Source organism: Phaseolus vulgaris, chromosome 4 (genome assembly GCF_000499845.2).
Source record: "Phaseolus vulgaris cultivar G19833 chromosome 4, P. vulgaris v2.0, whole genome shotgun sequence".
Taxonomy (NCBI): Eukaryota; Viridiplantae; Streptophyta; class Magnoliopsida; order Fabales; family Fabaceae; genus Phaseolus; species Phaseolus vulgaris.
The window spans coordinates 8,991,307-9,013,037 of NC_023756.2; the positions used below are offsets into that span (position 1 = coordinate 8,991,307).

General features: G+C 33.2%; 1 protein-coding gene across 1 annotated transcript; it reads right to left on the reverse strand.

The window, feature by feature from the left end:
• Positions 1-1,887: 1,887 nt before the first annotated feature.
• On the reverse strand, positions 1,888-2,829 carry LOC137838259 (uncharacterized). Its single transcript, XM_068647510.1, has one exon. It carries the CDS (start codon positions 2,827-2,829, stop codon positions 1,888-1,890), a length of 942 nt encoding a protein of 313 aa, XP_068503611.1.
• Positions 2,830-21,731: the final 18,902 nt, after the last annotated feature.

Here is a 21,731-nt window from a genome sequence, read left to right on the forward strand (position 1 = left end):
ATTAAGACGAATGTTGTATTTTCTTATTTGTGCAAACACCTCCTCAAGGTCTTCCAAATGTTTCTGTACTTTATCTGATTTAACCACCATATCATCCACATAAATCTCCATGTTCCTTCCAATTTGCTCTTTAAACACCTTATCCATCAACCTTTGATAAGTGGCTCCAGCATTTTTTAAACCGAAAGGCATGACTTTATAACAATAGTTTGTGGTATCTGTGGTGAAAGCTGTTTTTGGGATATCCGGTGCATACATCTGTATTTGATTATACCCTGAATAGGCATCAAGAAAGCTCATCATCTCCTGACCAGACGCTCCAACAACCAAACGGTCAATGTTAGGCAACGGATATGTGTCTTTTGGGCAAGCTTTATTCAGATATGTGTAATCTGTGCACATTCTCCATTTTCCATTCGGTTTCTTAACCAGTACCACATTAGATAACCATGTAGTATATTAAGCTTCTCAGATGAAACCAGCTTGCATCAATTTCTCAGTTTCCTCAATTGCTGCCTTCCGTCTTTCTTCTCCCAATTTTCTTCGTTTTTGAGATATCGGCCTTGCTTCTCGGCAAACAGATAACTTGTGACAAATTACCTCTGGATCAATTCCAGGAATATCATATGGTCTCCAAGCAAATAAGTCTTTGTTATTACGTAACATTGTAATAAGTTTGCTCAACAATTCTTCAGGTAAACTTCCGCCTATATAAGCACATTGTTTTTCGTCTCGGCCCAATACCACAGTTGTTGTCTCTTCTTTTGGTTCTAACCTCTCATCATTTAACCTGGGGTCCAAATCTACCATTGCCACCATTCTTTCAGTATCTTTATTTGTTTTCAAATTCATCTTCAAACCTGTTGCATAACATTCCCGAGCATCTTTTTGATTGACATAGATTGTGGCTATCTCCCCCTTCTCTGTTGGGAATTTCATGGCTAAATGCGGTGTTGAGACTATTGCTCCCAACTTATTCAAAGAAGATCGTCCCAGCAACACATTGTATGATGTGGAAGCGTCCACCACCAAGTACCTGATTTTGATCTTTTTAGTCTTACTGCCTCTTCCGAATGTTGTCATTAAATCAACATATCCTTTTGTGCTAACTCTTTCGCCCGAGAAGCCAATAATTTGTTCTCGGAAAGGGACAATATCTTCTTCTCTCAAGTGCAACCTTTTGAAAGTATCCCAAAACAAAATATCAACTGAACTCCCCTGATCAACCAAGGTTTTCATGACGGCATACTCGGCTATTTCTACTGTTATCACCATAGGATCATCATGATCGGGATCAATTTCTTGAAAATCTTCATCTGTGAAAAGCATTGGTGGCAAAGTTCTTTTTTTAAAAATATGATTAATGGTTCTGATACTTCTCCAATGTTGTTTTCTTCCTGGCGAAGATTCTTTTCCAAAGAAACCACCTGAAATTGTATTTATAAACCCTCTGACTGGCCTTCCCAGACTTCGTTCCCTACTTCGCCTAACCGATTGGGTATTTTGATAAAACCTATCACCTCTTCTTTCTGGCCTTCCATCCCTTCTATCATCTCTATCTTCAACTCTTCTATCTTCTCTTCTTTCAAATCTTTCCACTCTTCTATGTCCTACCTCTCCCCCTTTCAATTCTTTTTCAGGACTTAACCTTATTTTTGCATTTCCCCCTCGGATGAAGCGTTTCAACTGCCCCGCTTGGATCAATTCTTCTATTCTATCTTTCAACCCGATGCATTCTTCTGTATGATGACCATGATTTTTATGATACTCGCAATGCTTGGTATGATCTGCTCTTTCTGGTGTTCTTGCTTTTCTTGGTGGTGGTATTATTTTTGTTGCCATGGCTTCTTGTAAAACTCTTGCTCTGTTTGTATTCAAAGGTGTGTATTATTGGAATTTTCGACTTCTGAACTCTTCTCGGGCTCTTCTGACCATAGGTCCGCTTTCTCTTTCTATCACCTTCTTCTCACCTCCATCAATCCTCACCTGGTTTCGGAACTCTCTCAGTTCTTCCATCTGCATAAATTTTGAGGCTCGCTGCCTTAGTTCATCCAAATTAGTTGCAGGTTTTTTGCAAAGGCTATCGGCGAATGGTCCCGGTTTTAACGCTGTTATCATATGATGCATGGTAACCTCTGGGTTGAGATTTCGAATACCTAAGGCGACCTTTCCAAAGCGTTCCATGAACATTCTTAATGACTCTCCCTTCTCTTGTCTTATGTTCACCAAAGCAAATGATGTTAAATGATGAGGACGACTAGTTGCAAATTGAGCACCAAACTTTTCCACCAGTGTATCGAAACAATCAATGCTCAAAGGTGGGAGGCGTGTGAACCAACTAAATGTTGCTCCTTTCAGCGTTGTAGGGAACACCTTGCACATAACAGCATCATTCCACGTATACAAGCTGATCTGAGTGGTATATATTGCAATGCGTTCATCAGGGTCTGTACTTCCATCGTATTTGTCAATCGTCAAATTTTTCCAATTGTCGGGTAATGGAGTATCAACTATAACATCATAGAACGGATGCTTTCTGGAGGATGCTCCTGCAAAAACCCTAGAGTTTTCAAGCAATCTCCTCTTGGTTTGGGAACTTTCGTTGTGATGAAGTCTTTCATTCATTTGTGCTCTAGATTGAACGGTTTCAAAGGACGAATTCAAAACTGTTTCCTCTTGTAATTTTCTCCTCATATATGCATTTTCGGCTCTCAACATACTTAGTTCTTCTTCATTATTCTTTTTTAACATCTCGAATTCTTTTTGTAGTTGTACCAACATTGTCATTGGCATGTTAACATTGTCTTCCTGTTCTCCTCTTTGATTCATCTTGTCTTCAACCCTTTTCAACTACCTCTCGGCCCCACGGTGGGCGCCAAAATGTTCTTACAACAGGGACCAAGAACACTCGAAACAGGTTGACAAGATTAATTCTTATGCAAATCTTCCAATCTTGGGCTGGACTCTCGGTTTCTCCTCACGACATGTGCTCTCGGCTTCTCCTCACGACAGGTGCTCTCGGCTTCTCCTCACGGATTGGGGGGGGGGGGGGGGTACTTGCAAGTCGCTCCGATGCCAAAGTCAGAAATAGTTTAATGTTCATCTGATAAAATCACTCTTACTTTTTTCTTACGCTGACCTCCTATTTATAGGGTTTCTTTAATGGGCCTTCTACATTACTTTTGGACTTTCTTTCTACACCTTTTTATTATTTATACACCCCCTCATGCAAGTTTCTATCTTAATTGGGCCTTATTATAATGTTTATATTATCCTTTCAGCTTTCAGTCTAAACCTCTCGGTTTTAGCTTATCACCTTGGTTGTTTAGTATTTAGTTCTTCGGCCTAAACCTCTCGGTTTTAGCCTACTAGTACAGTTGGTAACTCAATGCCAAATATTTCTTTTAACTTTGTGACAATGGACAAAATAATTTCCTCCTCAATTGTTTTACTCTCTCCTTAGAACATGACACCAACATTATCATCTTCATCATTTGATGGTATGTCAGTCATGTCATTGACCTTATTTAGTCATGAAACTTCTAAAGTCTTCTTAACAACAAACATTTCCCGATGGCATTGAGCTTTTCTCTTCTGTGGTTTTTTGGGTGGTTTGCGGAAGCTTAGTGATTTGTTGATGGATCAAGGCCCTCCTAAGAGGTGTGGCTGCCTTGGAGGTGCATGAGAGTAGGGAAATTGAGGGAGGTTCGGCCAACCCCTTTGGTAGGTGAAAGGATTGAAGATTAAGACCTAATTCTTAGGCAAGGGAGTAAAGTATGGCTCAAGTTAGGCAGCATAACAATACTCAATTTAATCTTGCAAAATAAGAGCCTAGCACCTCCTATACAGGATTGGAGGGCTGGAATTTGAATACCCAAATACAAATGAAATGCTAGCCAAATTACATGCAAGTGTGAGCACATGGAAGCACATGGAGCACATGGCACATGGGAGCACATGGGTGAAGTGGCGCCTAAATGGAGGTAAATTCTAGAAGTATTCCTTGTGCGGTTGGTCTAGAATTTACGCCCATTAGGTCTAGCTAATTGGGCCGGTCCTAAGTTTACTTAGAAATGGTTGTTTCTAATTAAACTTAGGTTTAGCCTTTTAAGTACCACTTTGCATGTTTCATCACATTTACAAAAAGATTTAAACTATGCTACTTTAACTAGAAAAGGAAGAAGAACTATCTCACACTAGAGTCTATGACATGTAAAAATATCCCCTTAACCCCTCTTTGACTATGACTCTAGTGATTGCCTTAAATGTAGCATTTTGGTGGCCTTTGATAGGATTGGTGCTGGGGCCTCTTCCATCATCCCCTCCCTCTTGAAAAGGATTTTTCCTCAAATCCATTGCTTCTTCTTCTTCATGGCTAGGGAGATGGATGTATATGGCTGGATGGTGTCCATCATCTCCTCCTTCTTGAGAAAATCTATCCTCAGATCCACAGTGTTGATCTCGGATAGTAGCCTCTTGCGTTGACAACTAAGCTCGTCCTCCCGGATCTAACGTCCATCTAGGGGGATTATCAAATAAAGCAAATGAGTTAGTTAAAGCAGTTATATCAATTTTATGAAGTTGTCATTTTTGTTTTTCTTTTGTTTTTGACAACTTTTTACAATATTTCTCTTTTGGTCGTTGTATGTGTTCTCTAATCCTCATTTTAAAATTTTCAATCTTTGTTACTTCTTCCTTAGGCATAAATCCTTTAGGAAATGGTGATAACTTAAAAGGAGAAAGAGAATTAAGTCCACATACAACTTCAAATGTAGAAATATTAGTAGTCTTGTGGACTACTTTATTGTATGCATGCTCATCTCTAGAGTTGTGTGTGCACTTCATGATTACTCTAGGTATAGTAGAAAGAACTATGTTTTCAATTTCAGTTTGACCATTCTTTTGAGGATGATAAGAATTTGAAGAGTACAACTTAGTTCCAAGTTTATCTAAAAGTATCCTCAAAAAATGGTTTTCAAAGTTTGGAGCTCTTTTCAATACTATGCTTAGAGGTAAACTATGAAGTCTCATTACTTCTCTAGAGAAGAGCTTATCCACAAAAATGGAATGAATACCTTTTGTGGTCCAAGGAAGCTCTAATATAAAATCTAGCTTTATATTTTCCCATGGATCATTTGCAAAGGGTAAAGGAGTATAGAGTTCATGAGACATCGCCTTAGATGTATTTTTAAAAAAAGGAATGTACCTAGGGTAATGTCTTTGAACATCTTTTCTCATGGGTGATAAGAGTTTTCCTTTTAAAAGCTCTAGAGTTTTATCAACTCTAATTTGGCCCATGAGTTCTCCTTCATGAAGAATTTATCTTTTATGTGTGAAGGTAGTCTCGTTGATACAACCTTTGTTCATGAAAATTTTAATTCTTTGCAATGGTTGTCTCAATAAGACATGACAAGTTTCTTTAGGCACTACCTCACATAAAAATTTGTCTTTGTAGATGCCTATAGATAACTTGACCTTCACTTGGTGAGATCTTAACACATATGAAAAATAATCTACTACATTTTTATCTATGCAAGCCTCTTTTAAGGATTCTTCTTTTTTTACTAGGCTTGCAAGTGTTCCTTTACAAAAGGTAAGACTAGGTTGTTCAACAAGAAGTGTATTTTCAAAGGTATTTTCAAATTTTCCTTCTTGTTGAATTACCTTGTGGGAATGAATACTCTTCTCCCACGCCTTTTGCTTTAAAAGGGTTTTCTCTTGCTTTTCTATTTTTACATTTCCATCACTCTCACTAGCTTCTTTTTCTTGGCTACTATTCTCATCTTTGTCCCTTAAGATCATAGATCTTTCATTGGAACATTGAGATGCTAGATGGCCCTTACCAAGACATTCTAAAAAATGAATTTCTCTAGCTTGAGTGTGTGAGATATGCTCGGCTAGGTTTTGGGAAAGTTCTAGAGATGTTTCTTTTGTATGCTCTTCCCCTCTAGGAAACGCATCCTTGTCATAAGATACATAGTATGAACTTTGTTTTTGACTTGATTGTTGCCTCAAAATTTGTTTTTCAACTTTAATGCTAAGTTGAATCAAGTCATTTAAATCTCTATAAGGTAAACGTTCAACTTTGTTTCTTATCTCAAGTTTGAGACCACTTAAAAACCTAGCTATGGTGGTATGGTTGTCTTCGTTAATCCTTGCCCTCTTAATATATGACATCATCTTTTGTCAATATTCTTCTACACTCATATCTCTTTGATGAAGTCTTTGGAGCTTGACCATCAACTTCCTATTGTAAAGTGAGGGAATATGGCGACATATCAAGGCACCCCTAAGGTCATTCCAATTTGTAATGGGAGGGTCCTTGTGGAGATGTCTCTCTCTTTTTAGGGCATTCCACCAATACATAGCATCATCTTGAAAACTTAAGGTAGCTAACGGCACTTTCTTTTCTTCACTCACATGGTTGTAAGCAAACAAATGCTCTACCCTCATCTCCCAATATAGATATGTTTCTACATCTTCTTTTCCATAGAAATGAGGTAGCTCTACCTTAACCTCCTTTAGGTTTTCTTGTCTCTCTTTTCTAGCTCTCCTAGGGGATGGTTGATGATATTCATTTGTCCTAAGACTTTCTTCCCCAAAAGAATCATAAACTTGAGCGCTATATGCATGAGAATGTAATTTTTTTGAAATTTGAGACTTCTCATCCTTTACTCTAGTCAATTCATTAGTTTTGGCCTCATTCTCCAATTGTTTAGATGAAATTAATTGAATATCCTTGGAAAGTTGTTTTAAAAGAGATTTCAAGGATTTCACATCACTTTTAAGAGATTTAGAGAAGTAAGAAGACATGACTAAAACTTTGTGTTTAAAAGTGCTTTACTTTAAGAAAGAAGAGGAAAGTTAATGAAGGTAGCTTCCCAGGTAAGAGAGGTGAGTCAGAAAGGACTACTTAAATACCAAGTCTTGCCTTAGCCAAAAACTATCCCTCAAAGTCTTCACACAATTCTTTTTCTAAGTAAATCACTTAGAACACAATGAGGATGGAGAAATCAAATTTTATGCAAGAAAAACAATGCAAAACTATTTAACAACTAAAGAAATTTATCAAAGCTTTAAACAAAGATAAGCATAAGCAAATTAAGCAAAACTAAGCAAATATTGACGTAAGGAAATCAAGCTAAAACAATTAACAAAGTTAATCTAGAAAGCTTAAACTAGTCGTTTCCTAGGTGAGGCTTCTTAGACACTTTGAGCCTTAGAAGACACATTCACTGTCTAATTCGTGATTAATCCACTAATTAACAAGAGTAAAATGTAATTACAATTCAAGAAATGCCAGAAATTAAATTGCACAAATTAAATTTCAGCAAGGCACTACTTTGACTTGTTGTTACTCTTCTTTGTTGTGTCCTTCAAAGTGTATGGTGTATTTTGGTATTTGTATTTGTGGCTGCCCCTTGCCTTGATCCTCTTTGATTTAAGCAATTAAATTCTTCAAAACAGTACCTATTAAGTAGAGCTAGACTCTCCTCAAGTCAAATCCCACTCAACAAGCACCAATTGGTATTTATCCACCAACAAATTTAGAGGTCAAGAAAAGAAAGCAAGAAAGAATTAAAATTTTAAAACAGCACCACTGCAATTGAATTTAATAATGTGACACAACTAGAAGGAGTTCAGAATGAATTGGACAAGAAAATAAAAATAGGCACTCAAATAATGGATGACACACAAAAGGAACCTAAAGATTGGCACTAGAATTGATTTGAAAAACCAAAACAGCACCACTGAAAATATTGTGGTCCAGAAAGTGTGACTTAAATGATTTATGTTGAGCTGGCTATTTTGTATTTGTTTCTGAAAATTTAAACAGAATCAATTTAGTTTCTTAAAAACTTTTGGCGTTGGTTTCACTCAAATCACATGTGCCAATTAATTATGATAATTTTTTCAAAAACAGTGTCGAATTACCGCCAGGTGTAGTGTCGGAATGCACACTTCTTTTGTATGATTTATCTTTTTTTTTTCTATTTTGTTTTTTCAACTGATTCTTTTTTTCTTTTTGCGCTAACACCTCAAACTATTGAAATCCAGAGGCTCATCAATTTCTTATGACGTATTTAATTTTTATAAAGCAAAACAGCCAAAACAGATTTGTGAAAACAGAGGATTCTGAAATCTGGAATCAAAACAGAAAGATATACTTCAAAAAACACAACAGATTAATGTGATGGAATTTGTGTGGATCTAGCACACAAATACGAACTCAAACTAAAAAAGAAAAATGCACCAAAGGATAAAATCAAAACAGAATTCAGATTAAGCGCTCAAATCAAAACAAGACACAAATAAATCAAGAAAAGTACTACTAAGATTTGTTGACAATTTTTGGAATCACATGACTTGACAAAACTTATAGATTCAGAAAATAAAATGACTCAAACACATCATATGAACCAAATAGAAATTCAAGCAAGACTAAAATATCCTAAAATAAAAACAGCAACACAAATTACCATAGAATCCTACACACAAAAATTGCAAATAAGATGCTCAAGCACAAATTAAACAATTCTACCGATTGAAATGCTTAGAAGAGCATCCAACTCAAATTAAAAACGTAAAACAGCAAGACAACTTGAATAAAAGATGAACAACTTGAAGATAAGAAGAACTCAAGCAGAAAAATGAAAAGAGATACTTATCTCTTGAAGAGAATAACTCAATTTAATCTTGCAAAATGAGAGCCAAGCACCTCCTTATACAGGATTGGAGGGCTGGAATTTGAAGACCCAAATACAAATGAAATGCTAGCCATAATACATGCAAGTGTGAGCACATGGAAGCACATGGAGCACATGGAAGCACATGGAGCACATGGAAGCACATGGAGCACATGGGAGCACATGGGTGAAGTGGCGCCTAAATTGAGGTAAATTCTAGAAGTATTCCTTGTGTGGTTGGTCTAGAATTTACGCCCATTAGGTCTAGCTAATTGGACCGGTCTTAAGTTTACTTAGAAATTGTTATTTCTAATTAAACTTACGTTTAGCCTTTTAAGTACCACTTTGCATGTTTCATCACATTTACAAAAAGATTTAAACTATGCTACTTTAACTAGAAAAGGAAGAAGAACTATCTCACACTAGAGTCTATGACATGTAAAAATGTCCCCTTAACCCCTCTTTGACTATGACTCTAGTGATTGCCTTAAATGTAGCATTTTGGTGGCCTTTGATAGGATTGGTGCTGGGGCCTCTTCCATCATCCCCTCCCTCTTGAAAAGGATTTTTCCTCAAATCCATTGCTTCTTCTTCTTCATGGCTAGGGAGATGGATGTATATGGCTGGATGGTGTCCATCATCTCCTCCTTCTTGAGAAAATCTATCCTCAGATCCACAATGTTGATCTCGGATAGTAGCCTCTTGCGTTGACAACTAAGCTCGTCCTCCTGGATCTAACGTCCATCTAGGGGGATTATCAAATAAAGCAAATGAGTTAGTTGAAGCAGTTATATCAATTTTATGAAGTTGTCATTTTTGTTTTTCTTTTGTTTTTGGCAACTTTTTACAATATTTCTCTTTAGGTCGTTGTATGTGTTCTCTAATCCTCATTTTAAAATTTTCAATCTTTGTTACTTCTTCCTTAGGCATAAATCCTTTAGGAAATGGTGATAACTTAAAAGGAGAAAGAGAATTAAGTCCACATACAACTTCAAATGTAAAAATATTAGTAGTCTTGTGGACTACTTTATTGTATGCATGCTCATCTCTAGAGTTGTGTGTGCACTTCATGATTACTCTAGGTATAGTAAAAAGAACTATGTTTTCAATTTCAGTTTGACCATACTTTTGAGGATGATAAGAATTTGAAGAGTACAACTTAGTTCCAAGTTTATCTAAAAGTATCCTCAAAAAATGGTTTTCAAAGTTTGGAGCTCTTTTCAATACTATGCTTAGAGGTAAACTATGAAGTCTCATTACTTCTCTAGAGAAGAGCTTATCCACAAAAATGGAATGAATACCTTTTGTGGTCCAAGGAAGCTCTAATATAAAATCTAGCTTTATATTTTCCCATGGATCATTTGCAAAGGGTAAAGGAGTATAGAGTTCATGAGACATCGCCTTAGATGTATTTTTAAAAAAAGGAATGTACCTAGGGTAATGTCTTTGAACATCTTTTCTCATGGGTGATAAGAGTTTTCCTTTTAAAAGCTCTAGAGTTTTATCAACTCTAATTTGGCCCATGAGTTCTCCTTCATGAAGAATTTATCTTTTATGTGTGAAGGTAGTCTCGTTGATACAACCTTTGTTCATGAAAATTTTAATTCTTTGCAATGGTTGTCTCAATAAGACATGACAAGTTTCTTTAGGCACTACCTCACATAAAAATTTGTCTTTGTAGATGCCTATAGATAACTTGACCTTCACTTGGTGAGATCTTAACACATATGAAAAATAATCTACTACATTTTTATCTATGCAAGCCTCTTTTAAGGATTCTTCTTTTTTTACTAGGCTTGCAAGTGTTCCTTTACAAAAGGTAAGACTAGGTTGTTCAACAAGAAGTGTATTTTCAAAGGTATTTTCAAATTTTCCTTCTTGTTGAATTACCTTGTGGGAATGAATACTCTTCTCCCACGCCTTTTGCTTTAAAAGGGTTTTCTCTTGCTTTTCTATTTTTACATTTCCATCACTCTCACTAGCTTCTTTTTCTTGGCTACTATTCTCATCTTTGTCCCTTAAGATCATAGATCTTTCATTGGAACATTGAGATGCTAGATGGCCCTTACCAAGACATTCTAAAAAATGAATTTCTCTAGCTTGAGTGTGTGAGATATGCTCGGCTAGGTTTTGGGAAAGTTCTAGAGATGTTTCTTTTGTATGCTCTTCCCCTCTAGGAAACGCATCCTTGTCATAAGATACATAGTATGAACTTTGTTTTTGACTTGATTGTTGCCTCAAAATTTGTTTTTCAACTTTAATGCTAAGTTGAATCAAGTCATTTAAATCTCTATAAGGTAAACGTTCAACTTTGTTTCTTATCTCAAGTTTGAGACCACTTAAAAACCTAGCTATGGTGGTATGGTTGTCTTCGTTAATCCTTGCCCTCTTAATATATGACATCATCTTTTGTCAATATTCTTCTACACTCATATCTCTTTGATGAAGTCTTTGGAGCTTGACCATCAACTTCCTATTGTAAAGTGAGGGAATATGGCGACATATCAAGGCACCCCTAAGGTCATTCCAATTTGTAATGGGAGGGTCCTTGTGGAGATGTCTCTCTCTTTTTAGGGCATTCCACCAATACATAGCATCATCTTGAAAACTTAAGGTAGCTAACGGCACTTTCTTTTCTTCACTCACATGGTTGTAAGCAAACAAATGCTCTACCCTCATCTCCCAATATAGATATGTTTCTACATCTTCTTTTCCATAGAAATGAGGTAGCTCTACCTTAACCTCCTTTAGGTTTTCTTGTCTCTCTTTTCTAGCTCTCCTAGGGGATGGTTGATGATATTCATTTGTCCTAAGACTTTCTTCCCCAAAAGAATCATAAACTTGAGCGCTATATGCATGAGAATGTAATTTTTTTGAAATTTGAGACTTCTCATCCTTTACTCTAGTCAATTCATTAGTTTTGGCCTCATTCTCCAATTGTTTAGATGAAATTAATTGAATATCCTTGGAAAGTTGTTTTAAAAGAGATTTCAAGGATTTCACATCACTTTTAAGAGATTTAGAGAAGTAAGAAGACATGACTAAAACTTTGTGTTTAAAAGTGCTTTACTTTAAGAAAGAAGAGGAAAGTTAATGAAGGTAGCTTCCCAGGTAAGAGAGGTGAGTCAGAAAGGACTACTTAAATACCAAGTCTTGCCTTAGCCAAAAACTATCCCTCAAAGTCTTCACACAATTCTTTTTCTAAGTAAATCACTTAGAACACAATGAGGATGGAGAAATCAAATTTTATGCAAGAAAAACAATGCAAAACTATTTAACAACTAAAGAAATTTATCAAAGCTTTAAACAAAGATAAGCATAAGCAAATTAAGCAAAACTAAGCAAATATTGACGTAAGGAAATCAAGCTAAAACAATTAACAAAGTTAATCTAGAAAGCTTAAACTAGTCGTTTCCTAGGTGAGGCTTCTTAGACACTTTGAGCCTTAGAAGACACATTCACTGTCTAATTCGTGATTAATCCACTAATTAACAAGAGTAAAATGTAATTACAATTCAAGAAATGCCAGAAATTAAATTGCACAAATTAAATTTCAGCAAGGCACTACTTTGACTTGTTGTTACTCTTCTTTGTTGTGTCCTTCAAAGTGTATGGTGTATTTTGGTATTTGTATTTGTGGCTGCCCCTTGCCTTGATCCTCTTTGATTTAAGCAATTAAATTCTTCAAAACAGTACCTATTAAGTAGAGCTAGACTCTCCTCAAGTCAAATCCCACTCAACAAGCACCAATTGGTATTTATCCACCAACAAATTTAGAGGTCAAGAAAAGAAAGCAAGAAAGAATTAAAATTTTAAAACAGCACCACTGCAATTGAATTTAATAATGTGACACAACTAGAAGGAGTTCAGAATGAATTGGACAAGAAAATAAAAATAGGCACTCAAATAATGGATGACACACAAAAGGAACCTAAAGATTGGCACTAGAATTGATTTGAAAAACCAAAACAGCACCACTGAAAATATTGTGGTCCAGAAAGTGTGACTTAAATGATTTATGTTGAGCTGGCTATTTTGTATTTGTTTCTGAAAATTTAAACAGAATCAATTTAGTTTCTTAAAAAACTTTTGGCGTTGGTTTCACTCAAATCACATGTGCCAATTAATTATGATAATTTTTTCAAAAACAGTGTCGAATTACCGCCAGGTGTAGTGTCGGAATGCACACTTCTTTTGTATGATTTATCTTTTTTTTTTCTATTTTGTTTTTTCAACTGATTCTTTTTTTCTTTTTGCGCTAACACCTCAAACTATTGAAATCCAGAGGCTCATCAATTTCTTATGACGTATTTAATTTTTATAAAGCAAAACAGCCAAAACAGATTTGTGAAAACAGAGGATTCTGAAATCTGGAATCAAAACAGAAAGATATACTTCAAAAAACACAACAGATTAATGTGATGGAATTTGTGTGGATCTAGCACACAAATACGAACTCAAACTAAAAAAGAAAAATGCACCAAAGGATAAAATCAAAACAGAATTCAGATTAAGCGCTCAAATCAAAACAAGACACAAATAAATCAAGAAAAGTACTACTAAGATTTGTTGACAATTTTTGGAATCACATGACTTGACAAAACTTATAGATTCAGAAAATAAAATGACTCAAACACATCATATGAACCAAATAGAAATTCAAGCAAGACTAAAATATCCTAAAATAAAAACAGCAACACAAATTACCATAGAATCCTACACACAAAAATTGCAAATAAGATGCTCAAGCACAAATTAAACAATTCTACCGATTGAAATGCTTAGAAGAGCATCCAACTCAAATTAAAAACGTAAAACAGCAAGACAACTTGAATAAAAGATGAACAACTTGAAGATAAGAAGAACTCAAGCAGAAAAATGAAAAGAGATACTTATCTCTTGAAGAGAATAACTCAATTTAATCTTGCAAAATGAGAGCCAAGCACCTCCTTATACAGGATTGGAGGGCTGGAATTTGAAGACCCAAATACAAATGAAATGCTAGCCATAATACATGCAAGTGTGAGCACATGGAAGCACATGGAGCACATGGAAGCACATGGAGCACATGGAAGCACATGGAGCACATGGGAGCACATGGGTGAAGTGGCGCCTAAATTGAGGTAAATTCTAGAAGTATTCCTTGTGTGGTTGGTCTAGAATTTACGCCCATTAGGTCTAGCTAATTGGACCGGTCTTAAGTTTACTTAGAAATTGTTATTTCTAATTAAACTTACGTTTAGCCTTTTAAGTACCACTTTGCATGTTTCATCACATTTACAAAAAGATTTAAACTATGCTACTTTAACTAGAAAAGGAAGAAGAACTATCTCACACTAGAGTCTATGACATGTAAAAATGTCCCCTTAACCCCTCTTTGACTATGACTCTAGTGATTGCCTTAAATGTAGCATTTTGGTGGCCTTTGATAGGATTGGTGCTGGGGCCTCTTCCATCATCCCCTCCCTCTTGAAAAGGATTTTTCCTCAAATCCATTGCTTCTTCTTCTTCATGGCTAGGGAGATGGATGTATATGGCTGGATGGTGTCCATCATCTCCTCCTTCTTGAGAAAATCTATCCTCAGATCCACAATGTTGATCTCGAATAGTAGCCTCTTGCGTTGACAACTAAGCTCGTCCTCCTGGATCTAACGTCCATCTAGGGGGATTATCAAATAAAGCAAATGAGTTAGTTGAAGCAGTTATATCAATTTTATGAAGTTGTCATTTTTGTTTTTCTTTTGTTTTTGGCAACTTTTTACAATATTTCTCTTTAGGTCGTTGTATGTGTTCTCTAATCCTCATTTTAAAATTTTCAATCTTTGTTACTTCTTCCTTAGGCATAAATCCTTTAGGAAATGGTGATAACTTAAAAGGAGAAAGAGAATTAAGTCCACATACAACTTCAAATGTAAAAATATTAGTAGTCTTGTGGACTACTTTATTGTATGCATGCTCATCTCTAGAGTTGTGTGTGCACTTCATGATTACTCTAGGTATAGTAAAAAGAACTATGTTTTCAATTTCAGTTTGACCATACTTTTGAGGATGATAAGAATTTGAAGAGTACAACTTAGTTCCAAGGTTTTCTAAAAGTATCCTCAAAAAATGGTTTTCAAAGTTTGGAGCTCTTTTCAATACTATGCTTAGAGGTAAACTATGAAGTCTCATTACTTCTCTAGAGAGGAGCTTATCCACAAAAATGGAATCAATACCTTTTGTGATCCAAGGAAGCTCTAATATAAAATCTAGCTTTATATTTTCCCATGGATCATTTGCAAAAGGTAAAGGAGTATAGAGTTCATGAGACATCGCCTTAGATGTATTTTTAAAAAAAGGAATGTACCTAGGGTAATGTCTTTGAACATCTTTTCTCATGGGTGATAAGAGTTTTCCTTTTAAAAGCTCTAGAGTTTTATCAACTCTAATTTGGCCCATGAGTTCTCCTTCATGAAGAATTTATCTTTTATGTGTGAAGGTAGTCTCGTTGATACAACCTTTGTTCATGAAAATTTTAATTCTTTGCAATGGTTGTCTCAATAAGACATGACAAGTTTCTTTAGGCACTACCTCACATAAAAATTTGTCTTTGTAGATGCCTATAGATAACTTGACCTTCACTTGGTGAGATCTTAACACATATGAAAAATAATCTACTACATTTTTATCTATGCAAGCCTCTTTTAAGGATTCTTCTTTTTTTACTAGGCTTGCAAGTGTTCTTTTACACAAGGTAAGGCTAGGTTGTTCAAAGGTATTTTCAAAGGTATTTTCAACTTTTCCTTCTTGTTGAATGACCTTGTGGGAATAAACACTCTTCTCCCACGCCTTGTTGAATTGTAAGTTTACTACCTTGTAGGAAGATGCTAAAATTGCAGTGTACTTTGGCAAAACTCTGTTTCATCACACTGAAAAATGCTTTGGCAAAAAAATGCTTAAAGCTTGATATTTAAAGAATGATTAAGCTTTGACTTGACTGTTTGGCCTACTCTTCCCTTTGAATTTGTTTTAGAGAAAATTAGATGGCTTGTTCTTGCAATAGCCATACTTCAAGCTGTGGTTGGAAGTCAAGCTATCAGGTACTTTCTCAATAATCAAACAATGTTCTGCCATGGGATGCTTTCCCAAAGTCAAGATCATTCATACATCATCAAAGTACACGGCCAGATTTATATCCCAGAGATCAACTTTCTGGTGTTTGATGCTACTTTGCCAGGCTATTACTATTGGATTTAGAGACGCAAAACGCATGGGAAACACATCAGATACGCTTCCTCTTGATGCACACCATAATTTATATGTACTCTAAACTAATGTTCTTTTCTCTTTACTCTCTTTCCTCTTTTGGTATTTAAATTGAGTGGACATCAGTAGTTCATGTTTTTCCTTACTACTTGATGGAATGAATCAGTATGATGTACTTTGGTCTGAAAACATCAGATCAATTTACATTTTTCAACAAATTCTAGATTAATATCTGACGGTGTTATTCTGATTTTCAAAAAACCAGTATATTAATAGTATAGAAATCCTGATCATGGTTTTTAATGGCTTTGAATGTTGATAATGTTGATTCTTGGAACCTTCTATTAGAGTATATAATTCAATGTAACAAGAGAGAATATCATGCATGGTGAAACCAATCAATTAAATTACCAACTACAAAATCATCGAAAACTTAATTTTTAAGTTTCATGATATTTGATAGAGATAATTAGTTCCAATTTTGATATCACTCTACAGCATTGAAGGAATTTGCCAATTATGTTTACTCATTCAGTCAACCATTAAATGCAACAATGAATTGCAATTAATCAAACAAAACATATGGACAAATTGTTAACATAAAATCATATCTTTCCAAATACTTTGTAAAACTCTAAAAGATGCAATGCATTCCCAACATCTTTGGATGGTAACGCAATGCCAAATATTTCTTTTAACTCTGTGTCAACGGGGAACAAAATTCCCCCTCAATTTTTTTCTCTCTCTAAGTTCATACCAACATCAGAGAACCTTACTATCTCTTCTTGGAACATGGCACCAACATTATCACCTTCATCATCATCTTTGTTGCAAACTTTAGTGATATCACTTGAATCTGTACAATTTTCTTTTCCAAGTTCCCCGAGAGATGTACTTAAAGCTCCTATTAGAAATAACAAAAACAAACATGACCATCAACCATAAGGTCTTGTTTTAAAAAGCATATCATAAGTTTAAATATAAACACATTTTCGCACATATCATCATTATCTAATCATGAACATGCACAATTAGACAAGATATCCTTTTGAACCAAATTTTTCAACCATGGGAGGTTTCGAAAAGGGCATGAATAGAAAAATAACATATTTTTTCTCACTAGCTTCATTTAATGGTAAGACGGTCGTGTCATTGAGCTTATTTAATTCTGAAGCTTTTGAAGCCTTCTTAACAGCAAGCATTTTCGCAACAAAACAAAAACCAGATTCCTTGGCATTACAATACAAGGACCAGTAGGTTTCTCATTTTTTCCTCCAAACATAACTCCATTTTCATATTGAACTCATGCATACAATACTAACTCAAAACACAAATAGAAAATGAAAAGAAACTCATTGACATAAGTTGTCGTTGCAAAAGCCTCGACACTTCGAACATGTCCAATTAGCCAACCGTCCCAACTCTTTTGCATTCTCTCCATACCTAATTCACCGCAGAAAAAACCTCATCAGAGAAAATAAGTACATATATTATATACAAGCACTGTATTGTTGTACTCTTATATTCTTGTAGAATATGTTAGCTGACAATTAGAGCCTAATTCCTTTTAAATGTATAACACTTTTGGACCTTGTATTTGAAACATTTTTTTTTTCTCATTTACAAAAACAATATTAGTCATAGTTTTAGAAAATGCATTACAAGTGCATAGAAAATTTCATTGCTTTGCAACTATAGTTGAAACACACATAATTCATCCAAATGTGTTATCTTTTTTTTACAAGAACATGCATAATGAAATCCTTTAGCGTCGTGTTCCACTAAAATAAGATACAAGGAATCCATATTCATTTTCAAGATTTGACATCGTCAACAAATTTTCAATATTTAATAAGAGATATGGACTTTGTATATCTAATTGAGAAAATTACTATAAAGAGAATATCATCTTTGTGTACCAATAAGTACCTAAATATATGTCTTAATTTACAATTAATTACACTATTATAGCTAATTAGAAGATATGACATAAATATATGTCTTAATTTATAACTAATTAAACTATTACTGCTAATTTCATGTTTGATTGTACTTTTTAATTATTTAATAGATAAAATAATTATCATTAATAAAATGAAAATAAAGGTGATCAGTTTTCTCTCAACATATTCAACACACTCAAGCTGCCTTTGGTAACCATTTACTATTATGTTCATTGACAAAATATAAAGAATCCAAACTTTTCACAATCACCTTGAGAAAATATACTTCACAATCTTATCTATCTTCTCAAATTAAAGAGACTAGTTTTCTTCAAATGTATAGTAGCAGCTTCATCTTATATTTTTATACTTGTGTCTTGTTTTTTTATTTCTTTTAGAAATCTTGTTGGATTACACTAGTATAATTATTCATAAAAATGAAGTTAAAGATTTTGAGAACTACCTTGTAACTAATCAACACATAAATTATTGTAACTTTTCAAGTCGTAGCATTACTCTTCAACAACTTAAGCTTGATTCTCGTAGCATCAGAAACACTATTTTCTTCCAACATTAGAAAAAAAAATGTCTACTTTTACAAATATTAAAATATTAAATATTATAAAATATAAATCAATCGTACATTAATCTTTTTAAAAACTCATTAAATCTAAATCTAAATATTTTATTTATAATTTACCTTAATATTAAAGTAGAATGGTTGTAAATAATAAGAGATATTTATAGGAAGATACATTAAATTTCTTATTAATTACAATAACAAATATATTTAGTTTGTAAATTGAGTGGCATTCCAAGAATAATTGCAAAAGAGAATTCATATCAACGTTAACCATCAACATTAACAATTAACCAATTACGTGAAATCAATGACATAAAAATTTGAAATAAGAGTACAACTCCTATACCAATAGCACCAAACTAATTCTTCAACCATTAAGAATGTCTTAAGACATATACTACTTATAAAATTTTATATTGTAAGGGCGAAGACAATTATGTAAAGAAGTGAATCAACAAATCACCAATGTACCAGCAAATTTCAGTTTTGGCGGATAGATTGGAAGAAAAATCTATTCACATCATAATGTATATCATCAATATCTCAGTATTCCTTTTCTTAAATACTTAAAAAAAAACACTAATAATAAAAGTAAAACAAAATTGAAATCCACAATTTGTCTCATAAACTATGCATAATTAGATGTTGTGAAGACTTTAGTTTTATTTTATGGTTTTTCCATTGTTGTTAGTGCTTTAATATTCATTTTGCTGCAGATCTATACAAATTCATCCTTTTTCGTTTCTTTAGGTTAATGTAAAATTAAAAATCTTTCTTAAAGGATATTCGGGTTTTTCTTTAGGTTAATGTAAAATTAAAAATCTTTCTTAAAGGATATTCGGGTTTTTACTCTATTACAGTAAAGAAAATAGTTTTTACATCAACTTTCAATTCCAGGCTTTTAATAATTTTAATTAAAATATTATAAAACAGTTTTGAATTAAAAAAGCTTTTTAGAGAAAAAATATTTATTTATTTTTAATTAATAAAATTGATAAAAAACAATAAAACAGAGAAGATTAACAGATCAACTAATTTTTTTTCCAGTGTTTTTTCATAAATGAATTTATTTTTAAGTTTAATATTTCTTCTCATTGTGGCTAAGAGAGTGATGATTTGAAAGTTGGAATTTGACACATGGCTCTTTCATGGGGACAGCTGTCATCTAAGCTAAGCTTCTAAACCAAGTATTACTTTATTTAATAATTATAATTAAAATAAAATAATGGTAGTTATAATTTAATAAAGTAATGATAATTATAATTAAAAAGAATGTAATGATGATTATAATTAAAATAAAGTAATGATAATTATAATAGTTAAAATAATGATAATATAACTAAAGTAAAATAATTATTATTATAATAATATATAATTATAATTATAATAAATAAAGTAATGATAATTATAATACATAAAATTATAATAGTTATAATTATAATTAAAATTAAAATTAAAATAAAGTGATGATAGGAGATGGGTTATGATTTTCATTTGGGTTTTTTGTGTAAAAAAAATGTTTTTTAAATGAGGGTTGAACCACCTTGAATCTGTTTAATTTAATTGTTTTTTTTTTATAAAAAAAACTTGAGATTCTTAACTTTGTTAGATTGTAAGACTAAGTTGTGCACCTTTACGAATGTAAAAAAGATGATGTTCATGAAAAAATAATTGTTCAATATTTGACATATTTTATTTTTAGTTCAATAAAAAAATTACATTCTTAATAAAAATCTTTAATTTCATTGATTTTGTTTCTCACTTTATTAATGGTATATACAAGTATTTAATCTTTAATAATTGTCATTTATGTTTATTAGAGAAAAAGTTAACACAAATAATCTTTAATGAATTTTTTTATCTTTTACTGATCTTTGTAAATATAAAATTATTAGTTATTCACTTTTATAAATATATAATTCTTAATTATTCATTTAAGGTTAATATTTTTCTTTTAATAAAGATATATAAAAATTACTAAATACCTGCTCAGTTATATTAATTATTAGCAAAATTTAAATAATGATCTACATTTAAAATATCCTAAAAATATTTAATATATTTTACTTCATTTTTAATTTTCACAAGATAAATCATACTGAAAGTCAACATAGACTTTATTATTGCAAGAATAAGATAATAATGCATTGTGAAATCACTGATCAATTAATATGGGATGAAACTCTAATTAATATTTTGCATGATATTTGATAGAAATAATTAGTTCCAATTTTGTAATATCACTCTATAACATTAAAGAAATTTGAAAATTATGTTTATTCAGTTAGTCAACTATTAAATGCAATAATAAATTGCAATTAATCAAACAAAACATCAGACCAAATTGTTAACATGAACACTTTGGAAAACTTTAAAAATTGTAATGCATTCCCAACATCTTTGGGTGGTAACCTAATGCCAAATATTTCTTTTAACTTTGTGCCAAGGGGCAAAAGAATTTCCTCCTCAATTGTTCTGCTCTCTCCTTGGAGCATGGCACCAACATTATCACCTTTAGTGACATCATTTGCATCTGTACAATTTTCTTTCTCAAATTCTCCTGAGAGATGTGCTTTAAGCTCCTACAGGAAATAAAAATAAAAACATGAACCACCAACCATAAGGTCATTTCATAAAAAGCATATCATAAGTTGAACTATAAACACATTTTCACTCATATCATCATTATCTAATCATGAATTTGCACAATTAAACAAGAGATCATTTTTAACCAAATCTGTCAACAACGGGAGATTTTGGAAAGGACATGAACATAAAAGTAGCATACATTTTTCTCAATAGCTTCATTTGATGGTAAGGTTGTCGTGTCACTGACCTTATTTAATGATTAAGCTTTTGAAGTCTTCTTAACCGTAAGCATTTCCACAACAAACTTAAAACCTGATTCTTTGGCATTACGATCAGGGGACTAGTAGGTTGCTCACCTTGTTTTTTTCTACAAACATAACTCTTTTGTCATATTGAACTCATGGATACAATACCAACTCGAAACACAAATAGAAAAGACGAAAAGAAACTCACTCGAAGAAACTGCAGTTGTAAAAGTCTCGACACTTCGAACATGTCCAATCAGTCAAATGTCCCACTTCTTCAGCATTCTCCCTATACCTAATTCATCGCAACATAATCTTCATCAGAGAATGAAATTACATGTGTACAAGTATTGTATCATTATACTCTCAAATTCTTTTAGGATATCCTAACTGACAATTAGAGTCTAACTCCCTCTAAAAGTATAACACATTTTGACCT

What these genes read in the sequence shown, in the direction of transcription:
- LOC137838259 (XM_068647510.1), bottom strand. Translation starts at nt 2,829, where the DNA reads ATGAATCAAAGAGGAGAACAGGAAGACAATGTTAACATGCCAATGACA.